The 24559-nt window shown below is 34.9% G+C and overlaps 1 protein-coding gene across 1 annotated transcript in view; it reads right to left on the reverse strand.

The window, feature by feature from the left end:
• The window catches only part of TTC29 (tetratricopeptide repeat domain 29), a gene marked incomplete at its 5' end in the record, with an annotated part of 95941 nt that overhangs the window by 66771 nt on the left and 4611 nt on the right, over positions 1 to 24559 (reverse strand). Inside the window, 3 exons of the mRNA XM_057376292.1 lie at positions 680 to 765; positions 3361 to 3573; positions 19080 to 19265. Coding sequence (XP_057232275.1) covers positions 680 to 765; positions 3361 to 3573; positions 19080 to 19265 — 485 coding nt within the window. The remainder of the gene's footprint in view (positions 1 to 679; positions 766 to 3360; positions 3574 to 19079; positions 19266 to 24559) is intronic.

A 24559-nucleotide genomic window follows, 5' to 3' on the forward strand; every position in this document is an offset into this window, starting at 1 on the left:
AAGAACCAAGTTGCTCCTTATCCTTCCTCTCACACTGACCTATGCAAAAGAACCAAGTTGCTCCTTATCCTTCCTCTCACACTGACCTATGAAGAAGTGTGGAAACCCTCCTTCTAGACTAGAACTCCACATTACAACTATCACTGTCTTAGAATTATGAAGGCTCAAGGGAAACATCAGAAGAGGAGCTTGAACACAAGTATTCACAGCAAGAATTGCATCCAGCATTACAGCTTTTCAARAGAAATTAATATTTCTTCTAAATTACTGATGTGCTAACAATCTGAGWGTGTGAACTAATATATTTTTCATTGTTGCTCACAAATATATTGTAGCAAGCGAATTTGCAAAACTAGTGTTTTATACAAAACCCTAAATAGATAAGAGACTATTTTGTATAGGCAYGTACAGCAAAAGGAAAGCCAGTGASATATAACCTGAATTGTCAATTTTTATTATGTCTACAGATCCAAACATGGAAACCYGGACTCCATAATTTCTGGAATTTATTGGAACCACAAGTACTTGAGCCACATGGATCCCTGCCTAGAGAACTAGATACAGTTATAAAAGACCTGTGAGCCAAGTCTGTCTAAGTTTTTTTCCACTCTGCAAATGCCTAAGATGCCAAAGAAGCAGAGAAAGGCATTGAGAAAGCAAAAGCACAGAATGAACTTACTGTTAATGCTGTSTCATCTTCTCCAGAATAATGGTACGCTAAACTTAAGCAATAGGCGGCTTCTCCTTGCATCTTTGTATCACCTCCTAAAAAAAGGAGTAAAGTTACAAGCATGATCTGAATAAAATCACATCAGTACAGGCAGCTCTTGCAGGTTCTTAAGTAACATAGATGCTAAAATACTGTAATAATTTTTTTCCTGACATATCTGTCTTTCAAAAAACACACAGTGGTAAATAAAACTGGAGGCAAAAGATTCTAACAAAGTTCACCAAGAAAGTTCAACAAAGCCCGAAAAAAKGCCCTTCAGTAATGAAGTACAATCAAACTAACACATGTAAGGTACTCTGTCATTAATTGTTTAATAATGGTCCTCGTGTCTTCACATTAGAAAATCMTAGTAGTCTCTATATTCTCAATTTAAAATTAGCTATAAATACATAATAAACCCTAATATATATAARCACAAAATGTATCTTAACCCATGCATTTTGCTAATGTGAATCTTAGTGAAACACCAACAGAGAATACCAATAGATCAGATCCATCTTTTACTCTTCCGCCTGTACTACAAGCTACTATGGATTAAAATAACTAACAAAAATGGGTAACTTATACTTGCAAGCAGTACTTAGAGAAAACTGTGTACATGCTGCTGCTAACTAAGATGCATCACACCTTTCCATGCCAGGTTTTATTTCACTGATACTGGTCTAACAAAAACTGCTTGCTGGTCCTTTTGCAAAGCTTCCTCAAGTGAGAATTATCTATWTGATGCCAAAATAAATATAAACTAATGATGTAAGTTCTTAAAGTATCACACTATATTCCAAAATTTCCCTCCAGAACAAAAGTAGCCATAAAAACYCTTTACAYRAAATTTAATTAAAAAAAGCYAAAAATGCAGTCWWTMTCTTGTTCAATMTCCATCTGCTCCAACACAATCAACMTGAAGCACAGCTGCATATCAAGGTRTTTTGTAAAATACATAAATAAACATAGTTAAGATGAAAAGGGAGATTATCTACTTACATTTGTCAGAATAATCTGTCTGTCCAAACACACAGAAGCCTTTATCTAGTTCTGAAACTCCCTGAATGATGATAATTGCTGAGGCAAGGGCAATGCTCTATCTATAGTACTTAAGATGTTACTTAAAATTATCAAAAGCCTGTAACTCAAAAGCCTGTAACTCAAAACCCTGATGGTCTTTTCTGGTATTCACTATCCTTTAAAAGACTTAATAAACCAAAAGGATACAGCAATTCTGTTTCACAGAAGAATAAGTTACAAGTTCCAAGTGACATAAAGAACTTWCTTTCTTGCTTAAGAAGAGTTTGAGGGTCTGAGGTGGGTAATATCTAAACCTAATTAATAAAATACATAAACACAGATGACAGTCCAGAAGGACAGAATGGACATTACAGATAATATCCAGTAGCCAGTATCACTCTGGAATGAGGACTGGAGAATTTGTCAGAAAGGTCCTAAAGCTTAAACTTAAAGAGAACAACCGCACGTTTGTTGTACATAATGATAAGTGATGCATGCCTCAGGAAGCTGTGAAAGTGACTGATTTGAAATTAGGACACCAAAACGTGCGCCTSGTCAAAATCAGTTTTGGAAAGACATCAGATCCATTTTGACAYTCTTGATATTCAGCAGTTTTCACCAGCAATAAGAAGACATTGATAGGGAGTTTCATCAATGGCCCTTCTAGTTACTACACTAAAGAGGAGCAGTTTTACTGCAGCTGTGATTTAAGCATATATTATAGACAACAGCTATAGAAAACACAAAAGTTTGTATTATGACCTGTACAGTCATAATGTTATTTGTTGCAAAACTTATTTTAAAATTTGAAAAATATTTTAGTTTTTTCCATTTTGATAGTTTATCTATTCCAACTACTAYTCAAAGACTGGGTCACAGATTATTATTGTTCACCATACATTATTAAATTAAGAAACCTCATGTTATGTGCTGATATATCTTGAATTAATATACATTTAAACAAAAACCTTCTTCATTGTGAGGGTGTTTGAACAGTGGCAAATCTACTCCACAGTGGTTATGGTTAAGTGTGGAAACACTTAAAACTTGATTGGATATAGGCAGCCTGCTCTTAACAATCTTATGATTTCCAAAGGTCTCTCTTCCTACCACCAGTATTCTGTAATTCTCTAATTTTTTACTTTAGGTTTCAAAGTATTTATGTGTATTAAGATAGAAAATTTTGTTTGCTTATGATAAAAATTTGCTTTTTTCAAGTACTAAATAACTAYATAAAGTGAAAAGGTAACTTTTCTSCAGCAGATAACATCAGTCAAAAATTGCCAAATCAGCAGCGGCTAGCCAATCAAAATCAGTGACCCAAGCTTCTATCAGTGACCTCACTTTCTGATTATGGGTTCACAGTTTTATATTATTATTCCCATAARGCTGTCAGGGATAAAGCTTTTTTCAGAGATAAAGCTTTGAAAAACATAAAACTTTCTTTACTGTCAGCAAGAAGGCATTTCTGCTTTAGTGAGATCTGCATGTGTATTGGTAGCATTTGCCTTTGAATTTCATCGGAAAAAATTACCCAGTTAAACCCTTGACACTTTCTACTTTACTCATGGGAAAATCATGGCATGCACATCGAATGAAGGAATGGAAAAACATTATTTTCCACCTACCTTCTTTTGCCATCTTTAAGGCTTTTTTTAGCATTTTGATGGCCTCTTGGTGTTCTTTATTTTCTAGCATTTTGTCTGCTATTAATGTGTAAATTCTCCAGAGATGCTGACATGCTAGTGAATTGTAAGTTTGGCCTGTCTCATCCTTCCATGGTGTGCCCTCTGTCAGCTGATAAAATGTTTCATAATGCTTAGCAGCTTGTGTGACAAGACCTGAAAAATGTAATTCATAATTTAAATCAGTGCAATCAACAAGAATTRTAAAAGTTAGTAGTCTATAATAACTATCATTAGAAGTAAGTCGCAGCCAAATATTCCACAGATTTTTCTAGACTCTTCAGTACATAACTCAAAGATCACTGGAAATACTGCCAAATTTCACAGTACTCAGTAACASTCTAATTTACATTAGCTTTCCTTTGTAAATTAATAATGTTGAAGGGGTGTGATTCCACAGATGCAATGTTAGAATTTTCTAGATTTTTTTTTCTAGATTCAGATAGACTTCATACATCAAAMTCACATCTATGCATAAATAATCACAACTGAAACCATTCCTCAAGTTCCCTTTTCCTTGAAAATCTGTACTGAAAGATGTGAAATGTGGAGGGTAAAGGTACCAAAACTGTGCAGAAAAAAAAATCTCATTCAAACCAATTAATTGATGAAAAAAAGAATTATCATCCAAAGTATTTTATTTAATAGTTATTGCAAGGCCAGTGCTGGTGAGTTTATCTAGTAGATTTACWACAAGAGCATTAACCATTGATAGATTAATCACTGAGCCTGAAGTAATACACTCCAAGGTCTTCAAATGTAAGTTATTCAAACACCTTTAAGGCAAAGRAAAGTATGAAGATAGAATTAAATTCATTTTCACATGCAAGTAGTTTTCTTTCACTTTCAGCTAGATTTATTTCTGTGCACACAATTCAGTCTAGGAGATTTCCATGCTTGCTGAACAATGGAAATTCAAAGTTTTTGGAAAGAACAGAAAAGCTTCTGGGARGCAGGTAAGATAAGAAYACTTMTATTTAAAAATATTTTAAAACCCAATTCTGGTCACAGTATCTTGTTTAACAAAGACTATCCTCTAGCAGGGAGAACTGTGAATGTGACCCTGCCTTCATAAGTTTGTGTGTGTGTGATGGAGGAATCTTGTCCGATAAATCATCAATATATCCACTGCTATTTCTATTAAAAGCTGAAACAAACCATTCATAAAAGTTCATTTAGGTGTTTGCATCTTCTGAAATGCAATTTATAAGGAACTATTGCTGCTTTGCATTTTTTTTTTTTTACAGTGCTGCATTCAAACTGCAAAAAGAATTAGGAAGGTGGAAAGTTTTTTCCCAGTTGTAGGAAAGGAAGGGAGAAAAGCTTGGAGAAGGATCTTCTTTAAGCATTCCTAGAGAAAATGAGGTTATCTCCCCAGGCCTCCAGCCAACCTAGAGGCAGCAGAACAGCTTTGACAGATTTCTCTTATTAACTCAATTTAGATTTGTCTTTTGCATATGTTACCCCTTTATAACCATGCTTTCAACTTTGCAATATAAAACATAACTCATCTTTATTAGAATTAAATTTATTTTCATATTAAGCTTCTCTGATGATTAAAATGAGTTCAACTAAAGCTGACAAGTACAAGAAACTCCTCTTTCAAAGATGCAATGAATTAAATGAGTGTCATAGACAAATAATTTTATGGCTCTACAGCCTACAATTTGTGTAAGAGTCCCAGAGAACACAACAGGTGCTGAAGAGTGCAGTGCCAGGTGAAAGGGGAGACACTAGAGTTTATTCAGTTYCATTCTAGCCAGGGACAGATATTGGAGAAAAGGCCCAAAACATTGGCAAAACAGGAAAAATTCTATACATTCTTTCCAAAATATCACACACTTTCAGACTGCACRAATAGAAGGGCAAAGGGAAATTGGCATAACCAGTACAAGCTCTTTATGGGCTCCCTGACAATACATGTAACAGGAAATAGAGATGTACATTTGTTAAAGACAGATAAAAACTATTGTCCATTCTTAAGAAGTTTCCAATTTGATATTTTTCCTATCCAGTTCAGCTAYCTTTTTAGGACAGAGTCATCTCAGAAGTCAATAGAATTACAGTTATCCAAGTTGCCAAATGCAGATTTAGCATACTGAAGAAGCTCTTGTTGGCTTTGTGACAAATGACTGAAATTTAAGTTGAAATTTAATATTAATAGTTAGATCCAGCATTTTGTACATTTTGATTCTTTTAAGCACATACAGATTCCCTCCTTGGAATTTCCCCTGAAGTTCATGAATACATAGATTGCTCTTTTGAAAGGGTATTGTCATATATTTGAGTATATTTACTACATGTAAATGAGCATATTTACTACATGTAACAGAATTTGATTCATCTGATACTCAAAAACTTCAAGTAAGAATGGGAAGCAGCAAACAAATGAGCGGTATCACCTTGAAGCTGAACACAGTATCTGAGTTTCTCCTAAGATGCTGTAACCTGAGCYCTTAACAAGACACATCATTTTGGTAAATAATACTTGCAATCTTAAGAACTACTGTTCAGGTTGTTAGAACTATCAGGTTTGGTGATTCTTACCCAAGCTTYCTTTCTCGCAGCATCCCCTTGAGAAAGTTTCTGTCAGACTAGAAATCAAACTCATACATTTTCTTTACCCCATAGTTCTCAAGCGTTGACCTAACCATAAGAGCTGTGACCTGACATTCCTTTTTCAGATYGCAGTGAAACCTCTTTGGAAACAATTGCTCTACATCAAGCTTCAAAATACAAAAGCAATATGATTTTTTTTGGTAATATTCAAATGGATCTATATTACATTTGGCTTCACTGAATTACGAAGAAATATTATGAAGTAAAAAGGGAAACAATCTACTCACATAAATACTACAAAGAAATGCTGAGCAAAGCGCCAAAATACCTGCTAGTTTCCTAAACAAGGAAGAGATGGAATTCCTGACATGAAAGCCCCTATATGACAGGGAATTTGAATACTGAAGACTCTTTCAAATAAAACTAGCTATTTGGAGACTTCTCAAATTCATGGAAGGTAAAGMATTTTAGACTTTGGAATTCATTCTTCCATTAAAATAACCTGAAATCCCTTGTTGCCATTGGCAAATGATRTATCAGCCTATTTATTTAATCCATAATGCTTACGTGAAACTCAAATGTTGTGGGAAAATAATCTTCTCAGAGGGCTGGCAACTTCATTCCCTGCCATGAGTCAGTTCACCTGGAATTGATCTGGCTAGTGCATTCCAGTTTTTAAACACTAAACTTGGCTGCAGACATACATAGAACACTGTCTGAAAATCTTGAAAAATATTCTAAAAAAAGAAATTAGCCAATTGCAGAACATTTCTGAAAAGAAGAATATTTTTATCTCACACAGGCTGTGACAAGGCAGTTTTAAAATACTTTTTTATGAACTGAAAAAAAAAAACCCAACAAAAAAAAAAAGAAATGAGAGGAAAAACCATGGAGTAAGAAAATCAGTTGAAACTGTTTGCAGAAATGTATTTTTATAGGTCTAGAAATTCAAAGAGAAAATCCAGAAGGTGCTTCTAGGAGATCCACATTTAAAAAATCTATTTGCGGAATGTTACACAAAGCAGTAAAGCTATTTTCAGTTGGCAACATTAATAGCAATTGCATATTTGTTCTCACACAGCCATGCAGAATTTATCTCAGTGGATATCAAATGGAATTGGAGAATCCCTTSTTACAAAAGAATCAAAAACCAGAGTGGTAACTCTTACAATGTATGATCTACCACTACCAAAATTTTTCACTTTTATAATTTTTTTATGGTTTAATATTACTCAGGRCATAACAAAAGAAATYCTATCAGCAATAGWTTAATCTTAAATACAGAAGGCAAAYATTGTCAMAATATCATTTGGGGAGTAAAAAATCAGTTTTAAACAATTGTATATGAATATAAGGCATTACTCTACACAAAGATTTTGCTACAATTTTCACAGAGTTACTTCAAAGTGAACTAAAATATCTATTCATTCAAGGAAAAGAATTCAACATAATTTTGTAAATACTGAAGAGAAATGTTTTTCTATCATCTAAAAGTTCATTTATAAGCCTCCTGCTTAAAACCCAATCCAAAAAGATTTTTCATATCAAAATAGGTATCCAACCTAAAGACCACTATTTTGCCTTTTTTTTTAAGTAGAAAGATTGACTAGATATTAACACAAATGGGTTTAAATGTGAAGCTGCCATAAAAGCAGGCACATAAATGTAATTCTCCCAGCCGCTATTTTGATGCACATTTTTGATTCCATGAATATTTTATGAAATGGCCCAAACTAAAGCCATATAACATTCCTGCATTACTGATGCTTGCGCCCGTAAGCTACAAACATTAGAGGCATGATTGAGTGCATTAAAATGAACTCATTCAGCAGTGCATTGATTACTTGAAGGAGAAAAAAAAAAGTTACTCCCACTTAAGAAAATAGCATACAAACCTGAAGTTTTCAATACTGAAATTAAAGATGCAAATTTGAATAATGTGGTATTTAATAAATAAAGGCAGTGCAAAACTATCTGGAATTCTCTACATACAGTCCTGACTTTAATTAGGTGAGATGTTAATTAGGTCYACAGATTGCTTCCAGTAGTGTACAGGTAATTTAAAATGTCACAATCTGCAAAATGCAGTGACTGACCTGCTCTAGCTCCATGCCTCAGCAATACTGAGAGCACCTAATGATTTCCTTTTCTATCAGCTCATATATTTGCCAATGAAAATAATGCCACAGAAACAACTGCACAAGTGACAGGTCTTAGGTACCCTGCCTCAGCAGCACCTCTGTAAGCAGAAAGCACATTTAATTCTAAATGGAAAACAGTTGTTGAGGGTTTCAGAAAATATTCCATTGTAGATTAAAACAACAACCAAAAGGAGTAATGAACATTGAGTATATTACAGTATGTTTAATCTAGAGTATCTTTTACCATCAGATWATTCACCATACAATGAGAACACAAAATCTAGTTGAAGCATCAGTTAATGGTAATGAAAMCCAAAAATGCTATTATCTTTCAAAAGATATATGGTTACATTTCAGTCTAACTGCTTGAACTACTTGTATTGTGCTCAATTTCTATCAAAAGTTATGACAATTATGGTAGCACTATTCATGCTGAAATACTTAAGAGACTGCCACAGTTTTCTGTCTACAGAGATTGTTATAAAGGTTTTTAACAGAGATGTGTTCAGGAGAAACACAAAACAAAGCTCTTATTCTGCAAACAGTCGAACCACCTTGGACTCCTGAAGTAAAATGAACTATACAGAAGCCACTGGGACATCACTCACTTGCACTAACCTAAATTGATATGCCARGAGAAAAAACAAGAAAGAAGTTGCAGAAGGGATTGAAGAAAAAAGTTTGTAATTTCATAACCCTCCAAGATCTCAAACAAAACCAATCATCAGACAAMAATCAAAGGGAGTATTTTTAAGATCATGGATAAAACCTTATATCAATTTACAGAAGCTGATAATCTTTTTTCCAGAAAGATTCCACAGAGACTTTAAGCACAAATTATGTAGGCAGTTTGTAGGAATACTGAAATGACCATGTTGGCTCATCATGTGGTRTTCTGACCATTTCTCCAGTTTGACAATACACCAGTAGATCTTATCTGGAATCCCAGTTGCCTAAGRACAGCTGAAATCATGCCTCAGAAGKAGAGCACTTGAGGACACAAAGGAGAAARAAAGAGATAAAAGGGAAGTTGAGCTTCACACAACCTGATATGTRGCACTGGTAGATTGACTGCAGTGCAAAAAGACAGTATTTCATCTTCCTTTCTCTGGGTGAAGGACTGCCAGCTTAGTCCTTGGTACTGCAGTTTAGGGGATGATACACAATCTCTGCTGACATAACTTAAAAAATGTTGTCTGAAAACAAAAACAGAACTATAGTGATCCAGTGTACATTAGTACATATATAGTCTTGTCCTCTGAGGACTTAAATTACTTGCCTTAAAGCTCAAGCACTCAAAATACATCTAATACAAACCTAGAGGGCAGTGCAGACTGCAGAACCCACAGTAGGACAGTTCATACACTCTGTATCACACCACCAGCACACTGGTATATCAAACATGCTCTAAAAAGATGTTGCTTTAAAGGGTTCTCCCAGACACCCCTCACAAAGCAGGGATAACGCTGGCTTTTCTGGTTGCTTGCCTGCCTGCTCTCTAATCCCTTTCCCTTCTGCTGCCAGCACTAGTGAGCTGCAAAGAGGAAGGTTTTCCCACAGGCAGCTGAAATGACAGCTGCTTTGGGAATGGTGTACTGTGGACCAGCGAGGGGAAAAAACCGACAACCAAACAGGTCCCAGATGAAAATTCCACTAAGTTGTCTGTCTTACATTCATATTCAAATGAAYCAACACACAAAATTCTGGTTTACAATTAAAGTTCCTTCATCTTTGTAGGTCAACACATTTAATGAAAGCAGCATTTGTCAGATGCCTTCTTAGAATTTGTTTGSTTATATATAAGTAAACACTTTTTGATCTATATCAATTTTAATCTAGAGGACAACATTGCAAAGAATATTAGCCAAATGACGACATACCTATTTTAGAGAGAATGGTATTATTGCTTCATGATAACATTCAAGCCTTCTTTCATGTTTGCAAATCATCAAAGTGCTTTCAATATGCAAAGCACTTTCAAAGGCTACCTAAGATGCAAAATGTGYTCATGAAGCTCACACGGTAAGGCTCCAGGCACTGGATAAGAGCAGGCCCGCATTCAGTGGGATGCTCACATTTCAGGCCTCACAAACATTTCAGTGGCTATAGGTGGATATCCAAGTGCAGAAAGGGAAGGGAGCAGAAAACGAAATGATGAATGGCACATWCTTTGCAGTTCTTTTTTTCAGGGCCTAAGAGTTTTTTAAGTTCACTAGAGCTTAATGAAAAAACGTTATATAAGTATTTAACCTCAAAGATTAATATGATCATTATCTTTTAAACAGAGAAAACGACACTGAAGCTGACTAGTTTAGCTAAATTACTTTTTTGCTAAGTCATGTCAAATGCTTGCCTTGGTTTAAATATTTTTTGGCAGTGTTTACATTTTCTTCAGATTGGACTTTTCACAGCTTCCAATAAATGTATTATCAGATGCAGCACTCCAGCATTGGAGCTACTCCATGGTGCAGATGATTTATTTCAAAAGTGTGCTTTGAGTAGCAGTTGGACTAATGACCTGCTAAGGTGCCAACCAATCTGAATGATCCTCTGAAGAGTTAGACAGATTTCTATTAACATCTTCATGCCTGTTTTACCTATGGTTCCTACAGATTATTGGTAATGGCTGAGGACATGCAACTCTGTCAGCTCTCAGTGACCCTGGAAAGACACCTCTGGAAAAAGCCTCCTTTATTAATTACTGAAAGGAAGCACTGCCTCCAGGAAAGTTTAYGATGACAACTGCTGGTCCAGCTACATTTTTCCAAGACCTCTCAAAGCTTTGAAGCAAAGAAAAAAAAAAAAACCTGTAAGTGAGAGGGCAGCTTCATCTCAGTACTAGTCATTAATCAGTAAATAATTAAAATACCCTGGAAAAGACAGGTAAAATACAAGCAGCAATGTCAGTAATAGACATGAAAGAGAAGAGAAGGAAAAAGAATTTAAAAAAGCAAAGAAATAATTCATTTGAAGTTTTAATAAAGTTTCATTTGCAGTCTTGTTTAAAGATATATCAGACTTTAGGGATGTAACCTAATTACATTTTTATTCTAAGGTCTATTCAAATATCTTGGACTTTGAATCTTTAACACAGATCAAACACAGTATAATTTACTCATGGCTATCAATACTTTAAAAAGATCTCTTCATTAAATGTCACAGTCTGATGAACATGCACATAAAGCAAACAGAGCAATATTTGCTACCAAAAACATTTTAGAATATGACTCGTACAGAAGTGTCATATATACACAGTTCACCTGAGTGCTACACATAATATTCAAGCACACATCAAATGTTTTTTCTAAAATATTTCTGATTCAACTTTCATAGTTCAGCATAAACAGCAATCATTTTTTGCAGTAGTTTTATGATGTGAAAAGGAAYTTTACAATCACCAGACACCTAAGAATGGAAATTAATTTAGGATCTTTTTTCAAAATGYCTTAACTTCTAACGAAAACGCAAATGACAGAGTTTAGAATTAGCACCTGYGCAACTGCTGTGAATATCTTGAAGAGCTAATTAGAAAGCAAGAATACAGAGCTGTCCCCTGGTGTTCTATCAAAACTAAAAGGTTCYCCATTTGAAGAATTAGACCAGAAAAGTGGGAGTGACCATGAAAGGATTAAGGAAACTTACTTTTTCCTAGTGTAAAGAATATAATTACCTTCCTGCATTTAATAGTAAACCTTAATTTAAATCAMCTGAAGGAAAAGCAAGTAGAAAGTATTCCATTTTCACAGGATTTCTCCTCAGAAGTGAAAATAGGAACATTACAGAACTCTCCCTGAGTTCTCTTATTCAAAATATCTTCATTTCCTACCAATACCTTTTAAAAATAAGAATAAAAATAATTTTATGAAGAACATTTTTATTAACTTAACTGGYCTTTTGCTTTCATGTTGCCTGTTCAGAAGCTTTTTTCAGACTTTCTTAAGACTATGCCAATTTGAACTGAAAATKTTCCTAATTTCTATAACATCAATTCAAGACTGTATTTATTAGTTCAATACCAGTAACAGCCCAGTAATAAAAAGATGACATTTACTGGGGAAGTACCTTCTATGCTTGCAGGGGGATGAGCTCAATTATCTAATAAACCTTTTAAATCTGTCCTCTCAAGAACCTAGCAGGATTTATGGTTGCTTCTGGCTGGCACTGACTGACAGAGAAAAGCAGCATATCCAAAGACTATCACCTAGCAGTTTGCTGCTTAAATTGTTTTGCTGCTTAAATTGATGCTCTACAATCAAGTTCTTCCTATCTAACATATATGCAATTCCTAAGCAATCAGAAAACAATATAACTGCTTTGTGAGATAAAGTGCAGAACAACCAAAGCGAATTAGCTTCAGTTGATATGGTAAAAACCAATGAMTGCAAGTATCTTAAATAGTCCAAGTGGGTATGCAGAAGTCCATGTCCCATTAAGGGAAGGTTCCTTTCTGTCTTTAAAGTTCCCTCATGTGGACACTCCTTTTAAATGTATATCTGTATATGAATCTAAAATTTAGCAGCAGGTTATGTAGTTAAAGGTAYGGGATCTGTAAACAAGTGACTATGTTTGCAGGCCTGAACTATTCCTACATGCCTTTTTCTGAAAAAGCTATTTGGAAAAATAGTAATCACAATTAGAAATAAATTTGAGAAGTTTGTAGTTTGGGATACGCAACCTTTGATGAGGAGCAGGGAATATCATGATGAATCAGTGGGATTTTGTTACTACTAGATTGAGTCTTGTATAACTCTCCTCTCCAAACAATAAGAGTACAAAAAGACACTTTCAGGTTAGTCTCCACAGGGAACAAGGTCATATGATCATCCTGTTCTTCAACTACTTTTGCAGTGAATTTCTAACAAATTTGGTAAGAAGTCAGTAGTACAGTAAGTTCACACCACTTTTTTGAAAATTAATATCTAGACATTGATCCAAACTTCAAAGAGACAGAAAGACAGGCAGAACTTGCAGCACATGTAGAGGGCAGCAGTCTGCTTGGCCAGGCAGGAGCCTGTTGTCGGTCWAGACTTTATCACAGCAGACATTGACTCTTACAAAGTACAAGTGCTATAGAAGCACACAGGAAATGCTTCTGTATAAAYGCCGAACCAAACTGTGGTTCCTGCCTGAAGGGATATATAATCTYTAAATTTCTAGAATTACGACTTCTTTACACCACTGTCATGTTTTGACTAGCACAGAAGCTTCCGATAAAAAAAGAAAATCATAGGAATTTATATCTTTAAATACTCTCCCATTTTGGTTCACACAAGGACTCATTATAACAATAAAGAGAAATAAAATTATGAGGTTGATGTTTTATCGAAAATCACAAATTTAACTGGTTATCATTTTAAACCGAGACAAGCTGCTTTCAGAAAGAATCTCCAACACAGTACAAAGATAGACAAAACCTGTTGTATGGGCAGCTTTTAGATAAAAAGGTTGCCTTTGATCCTGAACAAAGAGATGGGATCCAGTTTAGATTGCTTTCTTGCAGTGTCAGACATGGGCTTGTGGATCAAACAGTGGAGACCTCAGATACTGAGCATACACCTTATGGTGGAAAGATAACATTGTTGAGTAGACATGCTGGATAGTCCAAATGCAGCAATTTGGTTGTCAGTAACAGCTCTGAACTCCACAGCTAGCGAGGAAGAAATGAAGCTCTCTTCACAAATGCTGTCCCYCTGGTTTGTTTTATTTACCAGCTGTTTGCAACTTTGCAGTGAGTTTGTGAAGCAGAACATTTCTACATCGTACAGCACAAGGAGGATTTGCTATTTAAGTGGGCTTGGCAGACTTGCAGAACAGAYAACAGCAGAAAGCTCTATTAATGTAAAAGTGCACATGGGCCACCCATCTCACAAGTGATTTTTATTCTGGCTATACTTAGGAATCCCCTAGTACCAAAAGAAACTACATTTTAATGTAATTAAAATAAAGTTGCAAAATGTGCACACACAAAAGCATATGAAATTTCATAAGCAATTTTTAACTTTTGSCTTTTTAAACCTTTTTAGTACTTCATTTTGCAATATTAACATTCTCTTTTTTAYATCTGAATATAAATTATTTCTGCCTGAAGGCAAACCAATTGGGGAAATTCTGCTTAAATGTGCATATTTCCTCTGCACAGATACTCATGAATTTATGCTGAGTTTCTCTCAATTATTTATACATTACAGTTTTCAATTAAAAAACACTTGCCATAAACAATTCCAAATACAAAATCAACAATTCTTAGTAAGAATGGAAACTATTTCTTGACTAAGAACAAGAAAATAAACAGTTTAGAATTTTTATGTTCCAAACCCAAAAGATGTTATAAACCATCTTTAAGTTGTTGTTCACCCAATATATCTAGTACTTAATACTCAAACTTCTTAAATCAAAGCTATCCTGGGCAACCTGTTTTAGGTGTATGTGCTTTAGCAGGGCCATTGGACTAGATGATCATCAGAGGTTCCTTCCAATCCAACCATTCTGTGAAATGCCCATTAAACACAATCAGAATTTTTCTATCGACTTCTGCAATGCATTGATTAAAAATTTGAATTTCAATATGATTGCAAAGTGATAGGCAAAGTCTGCATGGACCCTTTGGTGTCTTTTTYCCCCAACAAATTAATTAAATTTACAAGTCCCTTGGGTTTGATAGGTCTTTTAACCAGAAAAGTTTCTGTCAAATTACAGCACGTGAAATAGACCATATTTTATCCATGATCAGAGATAAAACAATGATACCTTTTCAAATAAATCAGGGGAAATTTATTAATATTTTTGGGGTAGGTGCAAGAGGGATCAGAATTGATCAGCTCTGGCATAATATTTTGAAAAGCAATCAGAGTTTAATATTGCTTATWATCAAGGCAGAGTTGGATTAGGACTGAACACTTATAAACTCTCCTTCAATTTGCAGAATATGGCAGATTTTGAAATGTCTAAGCTTATTTTAGAGATGACTAAAGGAATTCCTTAAGGAATTCAAGGTCTCCTAAGACTTGCAATCTAAAAAACAAAGATGGACAAAATTGGGTGTCTGGATTGGCTGTATTTTGTGGGAATCAGCACTGAGATACCCAACATTGCCATTTGCTCTGCATTCGGTCCCTTTCTCTCACTAGTTCTTCCTGCCTTCAATCTTCTCAGCCTGTAAAGATTTCAGATAAAGAATAACCTCCACTTTAGTTGATCCATGTGTGCTAGCAGAATATAAATTAGATTACAAAATAATTATAAAATAAAATATAATTCAAAGTCAACACTGCATTGAGACTAATGGCATCATTTCCAGACATCTTACAGCTTTCATACCCAGTTTCTGGCGAGGCACTGATAGACTTTTGCAATTCATTATGGAAGTTTTATTCACTGGACTTTACTGCAATACTTTCTCAAACAGTTATTTAAATGCATTCAGAATGTTTCCAAGCACTGGAACTGACAGGTACCCTAATTTCAGATATCTGGTTTTGCTATGCTTTTGAATAATACACAAATTTATTTATTTTTGTTATAACATATTTGAAGTAAATATCTCTTCCAAGTACAAATTCCTTRTTTACCCCAGGCTGCTCTTTTTATTGATCTAAGCTACCTTAAACTTTGGGATGCATGTATTTAAGGGGTACATCACWTCATGCATGATTGCTGGTAAGCATTTAGTACAAAACAGAAAGCACTCAAATATTGCAGTGATGTAAGAACCTATACAAACTAATACTAGACAACATGTTTGTCAGTGCACTCAGACATGTTTCTTCTACATGATACTACAGTATAAACCTCAAGTTCACAATTAACTACAGCAGAAAGGTAATAATAATGTAATCTATCATAAACTATGATTATAATTTTACTCTTTGATATGCAGAAAATTGCACACATAATAACTGATACTATTTTTTGAAAAAGCATTTAAAGCACAGGAAGCAAAATATTTTTTAAAAACTCTGTTTCTTAAGAGAGATTCTATCACAGAGCCTGTGCTTACGTGGACAACAAGTTATTCTGGATTTAATGTGAGAAAAATRTGTTATGTCACTGCATTGTAAGTGTCTATAACGTGACATCAGCACATTAAAGAGTTATATGAAAAAAGAAGTAATAAATGAGTAACTGAAGATAAATAATGAATAACTAAAGTAATAAAACTACTTATTATCATCCCTCYGAAGAAAGACAAACTAGGGAATGAAAACAGCTAATTGAACAGTATCATAATCTGAACACTTCTACAATAATTAATGAATGCTTTAGAGCTTATTTTAGGCAAACTATTTTGGAGAAGAGGTTAAAAACCTCAAACTGTGAAGAGATGTAACTAAAATCATGTTTGCTCCAAGCAGAACTTTCCATTTGTGTCTGAGCAGCCTACTCAGTTATTATTTTCTTTTCTTTACTGGCAGCTACTAATGGCCTGCATCCAAATAACATGACTGAAGTCTACATCACTGACACCTCAAATATTTAGCTTTGAAGATTAATGAACATCAGGTTATATCCAGCCTTCAGGAGAGGGACSAGGCTGAAAGTCAAAGAACTTTAAATTTGATTACACAAAAATTACCCAGAAAATTTATTGATTTTCTTCCAAGGCAAACAACAATCTTTACAAGTCCATGTTTAACTTTATACTCCCAAGCAATCAGTCCTAAGCATATATAGACAGCTCCCTTTCCCAGGTAATGAAAAATACACTATTGGATGAGTGAACTGAAAAGAACTGGGACCAGATGTCTCATCTATTCCTGTAGATATACCTGTATAAAGTGGGCATCTGACTAATTCAGCTCACTAATTGCCAAATTATAAATGACTGAACAAAAAAACAAAACAAAATACCCAAAAAAACCCAAAAAAGCTGTATCTCTGTTCTAATGCAAAAATAGCATGTTTAAAATTTTACTTATAACACTATTAATACTGATAAAATATTATGCAAAGCCAGCCCAACATCMGCTCTTACATATTTTCTGCAATCAGAACTCATCCTTGAATCWATTTTTCACCATTCGAAATACAAATGCAAGAAATACATCTGCTGTGTTTTTATCTCAGTGGTCTCTAAAAGCAAATCCTATGCTTTCTCTCTCAGCTTCTTTATTTTTTACCTCGCTCTCTCTCTRTGGAAAGAAAATAGTTGCAACAGACAGACCCCACAGAGTCAGTGAAGCTTTAYCCTGGGCAGTGAAAATCCACCTCACTTTATCATTAATAAGAAGCTTCTCTTTTAAAAGTTTCTATYATTCTTCAGCAGGAAAATAAAAATTAGTGAGGAAATCCTACAGAGACATTGGGTATCAGTAGTTCACTGTGAATATGGAAAAAGTTATTCAGTGAGGTTCCACAGATGCCTACCATATGTCCAGTTTATTACTTAGTGTTTTCATTAAGGATTTGAATTACAGGGTAGAAAAACATTTTWAAATGTTCAAATTATATCAAACTAGAAAGAAGAGAAAACATGTTGCAGGACAACTCCAGAAATCTAAACAATCTTGACAATTTCTAGAAACTACCAACAAAACACAGGATGCTACTAAGTGCAAACAGAAAGCAACAAATTGCATTTAGGCACATCTAACTGGATAACCTCAGAACAAGGAACAGGACAGGAGTTAACACTTCTTCAGAAAATTACTTAGAGATTAATGAAGTTCATGAACTATGAGTATGTAGCACATGCTGAAACATAGAACACAGCTGTCATACTTGAAATTACAAATGAAAATACCACRTGTAAGAGAAGTAATCATACCATGTTACTGATTATTGATATGGGCTCAAATTTTAAAACTGAATCCAGRTCTGGGTGTTGCAGGCAAGAATGGCAACAGTTCACAGGAAAACAGTGTGAATGACCAGTAGTCTAGAAATATGTGAGGAAATGTGAAAAAGTCAGTCAGCTGTAAGAGAACAAGAGAAAAAAAACCAGGACAACACCCTTACCATTAAAAAAAAAAAAAAAAAAAAAGGCTGCAGACTTAATCTTTTATGTCCAAGTTTTTGTCAGGAAATAAGACTATCTTTCAAAACACACCCAATTCTGTCACATATTTAATGGAATTAGATTATTTCCATAAAAAAAATCAATTTCTGTGGTTTTTTGTTTTGTTTTGTTTTTTTTAAGAAAAGCCACTTTATATAAGAAACTCACCACAAGTTGGGTTCAGAGTTGGAATTGTTTCAACCCACAGTCAAACTTTGAAACAAAACCATAGCAGCTACACAAATCCCATATTTTAAGCAACAGTTAGGCATGCAGTACACTTACAAATTAGAACGGGAAGACAGCCTTTATTCAATTACTTGAGACTCATTATTGTTTGTTTACCCACAACATGAAAGGATTTTATGCAGAGGAAAACACTTTTTTTATACTCAGAGTGCTACATATACAAACTCCTCTGAAGGGGGAGTACAATGAAAGGTAATATATGCTTTTAATACAGAATCAAGGTTCATCTTGATATAAGAATGCAATATTGTTTACAGTGGGAACAATTGTTCACTGAAACAGGCTCCCCAGGGATGTGGTAGAGTCCCCATCACTGGAGGTTTCTAAGATGCAATTGACAGGGTGCTAAAATAACCTCTTTTAKGCTCCCTTTCCCATRAAASGTTGSATCAGATGATCTTTTGAGGTCCCTTAGAGCCTGGGCTGTTCTATGATTCTAGTTACTTCTACAAAAGCCTTTTCTAATTTCAGAGWGTCACAGTTCAAGGATGCAGATGGAGAAATGGAGCACGTGGGAAGATGTGTGTCTGAAGCCAACACCAATGTGGCAGTCACATACAAACAAACAGGATGTCACTCGCGGTCAAGAATTTCAAAAGAACACAAAAAAGTGCATACCAGAAGACAGATTAAACAGAATTACATGYCCACAGCTCTTTTAAAACAGTCCAGTAACTACAAATGCCATCCAATGCAGCTCTATGATGACAGTGACTTACCTTGTTCCTCATTGATGAGGCCCATGTTTACATATGCTTGTGCCTTTCTCTTCCCACCATCAATTTTTACTAATTGAGCTGTGTTAAAGCTTTGCTCATAAAAGTAGGTACTTAACCATTTGTCTTCAGGTTCATTGAAAAAGCAGGCCAACCTAAGCTGGCTATCATAGACCTCTTCATAGTGCCCTTTAAAAACAAAAATCACAACAAAAATGTTAGATTATCATCAGCATTCAGAAATTTTGCATGTTACAGCAATAACCATATAATGAAAATTAAGAGCTATTTATATTTACACCATTCAAATGCCATCAAGCTCTGCTACATATCCACTCAGARAAATGTAAGAAGAAAATAATAACCTCACAAATTAGGCACAATTAAAAACTTTTTTTTGTTCTCATTTCCGTGCGCAAACCCAAAATTCAGTTCAATGAAATACACAAAACTGGATAAAACACTGGGTACTCAAAAGACAAATCTGAAGGAGACTGGAGAAGCATTTGTCTGAGCCACTGGATCCTGAAAAGGCCCAAGAGCTTTCCAAACCTTAGACCTCTAAGGTAGCAGCTGTGTTGATGGAGATAAAGAACAGTCTGCAAACACAATCCATTAATTCATATAATTTTAAATATTCCAAGTATGACTAACAAGAAAAGCTTTGAGTTTTCATGTACAGTCCCATGTTCAGTATTGTAGCACTCTTAGAAATTAAGGACAAATTGAAATTGTACACATTCCCCTAAAAATTCCCCCACAGTATTGTTTTCCCCAGGGAGAACAAACCTCCCCAAGGTATTGTTCTCAGAACAAATGTGGGAAACAGGGGAAATGCAAAGTCACAGATTTTCTCTATGGACTGAAGTTTGGATTCCAATCTTTATAATCTCAGACAGCTAAATGAACATACATTATCCCTAAAATTTATAAAAACCTTCAAGTCCCAAATCTAAGTAGCATTAAAAAATTATCCACAAATATATTATCCACAATTTTAAATTACAGAATGACAGCTTCTACAGAATGTTATTTCTCTTGAAAAAGCACCTTATTTCTCTTGAAAAAGCACCTTTAAAAATATCCTCCTTGAATTGTTCCAAAACTTTACTAATTTGGAATAGAAATCTAAAATTTTCCTGACAAATCCTATACTCCTTGTTCCTAAAGGGAATTTGAAAGATCTATTCTTTATATGATGCTGAAAACTCTACGAGGTAATAAAGCACAGCATGAACTTATACATTTCATGGATAAAATAAATCAATTTTCTCTGTAAACTCTGCTCATGCCAGATGTGAAATTGAATAATTAGCTAAAATTCCATTTCAGTTTTGGTGGGCTATTTAGTGTGTTTGTGGCTATAAAAGGATCATAAGCCAAATAGCCAGTTTTAAATAGAATTTACATGTAGTTGGGTAAAGAAGAAATTAAAAGAAAAAGAAGTAAAAAGAAGCACAGGCCTTGCTGTAGGTAAGAAACTGGTTAAGCTGGATGTGTCAACAGAACTGCTTTGCTTTCAGGAGCTCTGCATTTTGTAAGCTTTGCTCAACACAGAGAGAAAATGGAGAAAAGAAAAAACCCTCTTAATTCTGGGTATGGAACACCACACAGAAACCAACTGGGAAAAAATAAATTATTTCAGTGTAGGCAAGATCTGAAAGTCCAGACCTTTCCCAAGTGYTTTAAAACTATGATAACCATATCAAAACACTTTGATCAAAAAATGCTGTTAAATTCTCCTCTTCTGTTATCTACAAGAAGAATTGGGGAAAATCCAACTTCCAAAAGGGATGGATTTAGTGACTGTAAAYTGTACCATCTATGCAAGCCACTTGAACTAGGAGCAGCAATTACTCAMACAAGTACTTTGAAAGCATCACTAAACCACACAAGAGGGTATTGTCAGACTCATCTCTTGCCTGTTCTCTTCCAAAATTACAAATTACATATGATCTAATTGAAGAAATGTAAATCTCTCATTCTCTCKGTTGTCATGATTGTTATTTGACTTCAGAATGTCTCGATAAAGCTTTTCAGTGTGTTGCACAACACAGTAAGAACTTTATTCTGCCCTTTGAAAAAGCCATGCTACCACCTAATCATATATGCAGTCTTCAAGATGTTAATCTACTACTTCTATCCTTCTTTCTCTGTCTTAGTCATTTCGGAGGACATTGTCTGAATTCTTCCTGCTTAAATTTTTTTGAAATCAAGCTGAAATATTTTCCCCATTCTTGAACACTGGTTTTGTCTTAGATGTAAAAGTTGATTGGTCTGATGGTAAACAAATATTTTTTTGTTGCTTGTATTATTTTATTTAATATTTTAATTTCYTATTTATTGTCTCAGTTTTCCCTTCCAGGAAGTTGTCATCTCAGATTTCTATCTTTTTTAATAATTCCCATTAAAATATATAGATTTATGATCTTGAACCAGTCTGTGTTATATACATTTTCACATCTAGAATTTTAAAAGAGAYAACATCCCTTCCAAGAAATGAGTATTTCACAACCTCTTTAAAATCACAAAARTAGAAATAGCTCAGAAATTACAACTAGATTATCATCCTATCATTTTTCTCTAATCTCTTATACCAAAACATCAGCTTAAATTTCAAAATTCAGTTTTGAGAGGAAAAATTGTCAATATATAGACTTCATGTATTCCTAATCTRAACATTCTTCATGGCTGTGAGTTTTTGTGCCTTTTTTTTCCCCTCAAGACTGAAAGAAGTACCTCTTAGGCACCTCTTTTTTTAGAATATACCAGGGTGAACATAATATCAAAGTTATTTATACATTAGAAATTAAGACTATTTAGGTACAATAGCATCATAAAAGTCTCTGCAAATGATTCTGGAATAGAAATAACAAAACTGGGTTGGGCTTAATATACATAAACTTATCTGTGTGCATGTGCAATATATATATATATATGTTTATAATAGATATATTTATACATCTATGCAACATCATTGTCTATCACACATATCAACATGATTTTCATACYAAATCTGAGACACAGCACTGTATCAGGTACTAAGAARAAAATTAATTCTATCCTAGCCAAAACCAATACAGCACACACAGAAAAAAAAGTCAAGACCCAGTTGGGATTCATCCAAACTAACCAAATTAGATATGGATAGGTATTGCCTAGTATCTCTTTCCTCTCAGTGAAGAAAAGCAGATACTTTTTGGCTGAGATTGATCTCATCCTCTTGCAGCACAAGGGAGTGCTTTTAGAGCTTATCTCAGAGCAGAGGCAGAGGTTCCCACAATGAYTATAACCACACAAACAAACAACCACATGAGCAGAGAACTACAAGACCTAATTATATCACTAACAAAAAGATAACAGTACATATTACATACAGATTACCGCTAAGTGAAAATGACCTCGGAAGATACCAGAGGATACATACAAATGGTTGCAATAACCCAGAGAGAGAAAAGATAATTGGATCATCATTGGATAAAGGCACACTAGATACAGATTTGCTCCTTTGAAGTTGTTGCTGCAAAATATCAAGGCATTTACGTGACATAAAATTATGCAAATAACTTCAGGTAGTGCCCTACAAATCCCAAGGGATAGAAGTGACCTGAGGCAGACTCCAGCTACTGCCACAGCTTTGATTGAATGAACTTTAATGTGACCCTCTGATGACGATCCTGCCGGTGCATAGCAATGAGAAGTGCACAAAGACAACCATTTCTCTGTTRTTGTCTTGAACAGTGGCTGACCAGATATGCTGGTCATAAAATAAACCCCCAAACTGTGGACTTTTAATAGTAATATTGTCCTCTGGATTCAAAGTCTGAGTTACCAATCAAGAAATTAACTGATGTTATTCTGACAGTGGCAAAGCTAGCATGTCAGATTTAATGAAAATGAACTTTTATGTTCTCAGGAGAAGAACACTGGAATAAGTAAATACTCCCTTCTATAAAATCTCCAAGAAGTAGTTCAGATGTTAAAGGTTTGAACTCCCTGCTTTTGTAGAGTAAGTTCTCTACAACTGATAATACAATCCAAGTAGACATCTTTATGTATCTATTGATAAAAAAACCCAACTACTTTCTAATTGAGTGTCTATGTACAAAAGGAAAGTATTCATATCAAACACTGCTGAGATCTTTCTGTTAAACAGAAACAAGAAAAAACTATCCCTTCATCTTGAGCTTAAACATTAAACCCCATATATTAAACACATAGRGTATTTCCTGCTCTGTGTCAGGATCTCTCTAGGTGCACCTCAACCACCAAGCAGCATCTCCTCTTGTTGTGTTTATAGACCCTGATCAGCCCACTAAAYAATAGCTCTGTTCCTGGGCTCTCCTCAGGAACTGTTCACTCAAACCCATGTTTGCATGTTTGCTGTGCTCAGCTAGACAGCTACTAAGTTGTGCAAGGCACAGGATAGTGAGGTGCAATTTGAGGAGGATAACACCAACAGAGCTAAAAAGAGAAAAACGAAACACAGAAGGACAGCAAGTTATCCCAGTGTGACTCAAATACAACTTGCTGCCACATCTCTATGATCTCCTTTGTGACAGGATGCAGTGGAAGAAAGGAAAAGAAGGACAGAAATGGTCTTTAGAGAATAGATGAAAACATCATGAAGAGAGACTGGTTTGGCATTTCCCTTGAAGAATAAAAGAGGCAGCTGTCCCATTTTCCATTAACAAGAACTTGCACTCGTTGTTTAACTACAGGTATTGGAAATAAATACTTCAACATCCATCTATGACTCAGTATTTTCCTCTCAAAAAACCACCAGGCAGTCTTTTGTTCCTGCCAGACAAAGGCCATATGGAAGATTTTCAACAGCTGTTAACACTCATCCTCCCCTTTAGTTGGCTGTTTCAAGTGCACACGACTGGTTTATAACTGACCCTTCACTCTTRAAGCCACATAAAGGAGTGGCCTTAGGTCAATTAAGTCACTAGGAGTAATTTTTTATGTCAGAATGAGACACAATTAATGCTGGATGTTTCATTTTTCTTTTGCCAGAGACATCAAATTCAATGACTTAGAAGAACTCACACATAGACAGATCCAGGATGGAGTTTGTTGGATCAAGAAGAAGCATAAACTGCAGTACAAGATGATGCTGCAATCAGTTTGTTTCTACCKGGATCCCTACAGGGCAAAGAATCAGTCCCTTTTGCTTGTTCAGATACAGGATGCCTCTTCACTTAGAGGTGGAGGACCCCTCAATTATTCCTCTTTCCAGTTTATTCATAAATGGAAAATGAACATTTTGCCATAAGTCCACAAATGAAGRAAGTGAAAATGTGAGTTGTAAGCATGTTGACACCAAGTTTCAGGCAGAGTCTGTTTCCTAAAGTGCACACAGAGCACACCACTCCCCACATTGCCAAGTACATAAAAGGACAATGCTTGATGAATATATAGCCTGCACAAAAATAGTAAGGAAAAGATCAGGGTATAATTTTACTGGGTAAAGGATAAAG

Source organism: Malurus melanocephalus, unplaced genomic scaffold, assembly GCF_030028575.1.
Source record: "Malurus melanocephalus ecotype Western Australia unplaced genomic scaffold, MMel_1.1 scaffold_277, whole genome shotgun sequence".
NCBI lineage: Eukaryota > Metazoa > Chordata > Aves > Passeriformes > Maluridae > Malurus > Malurus melanocephalus.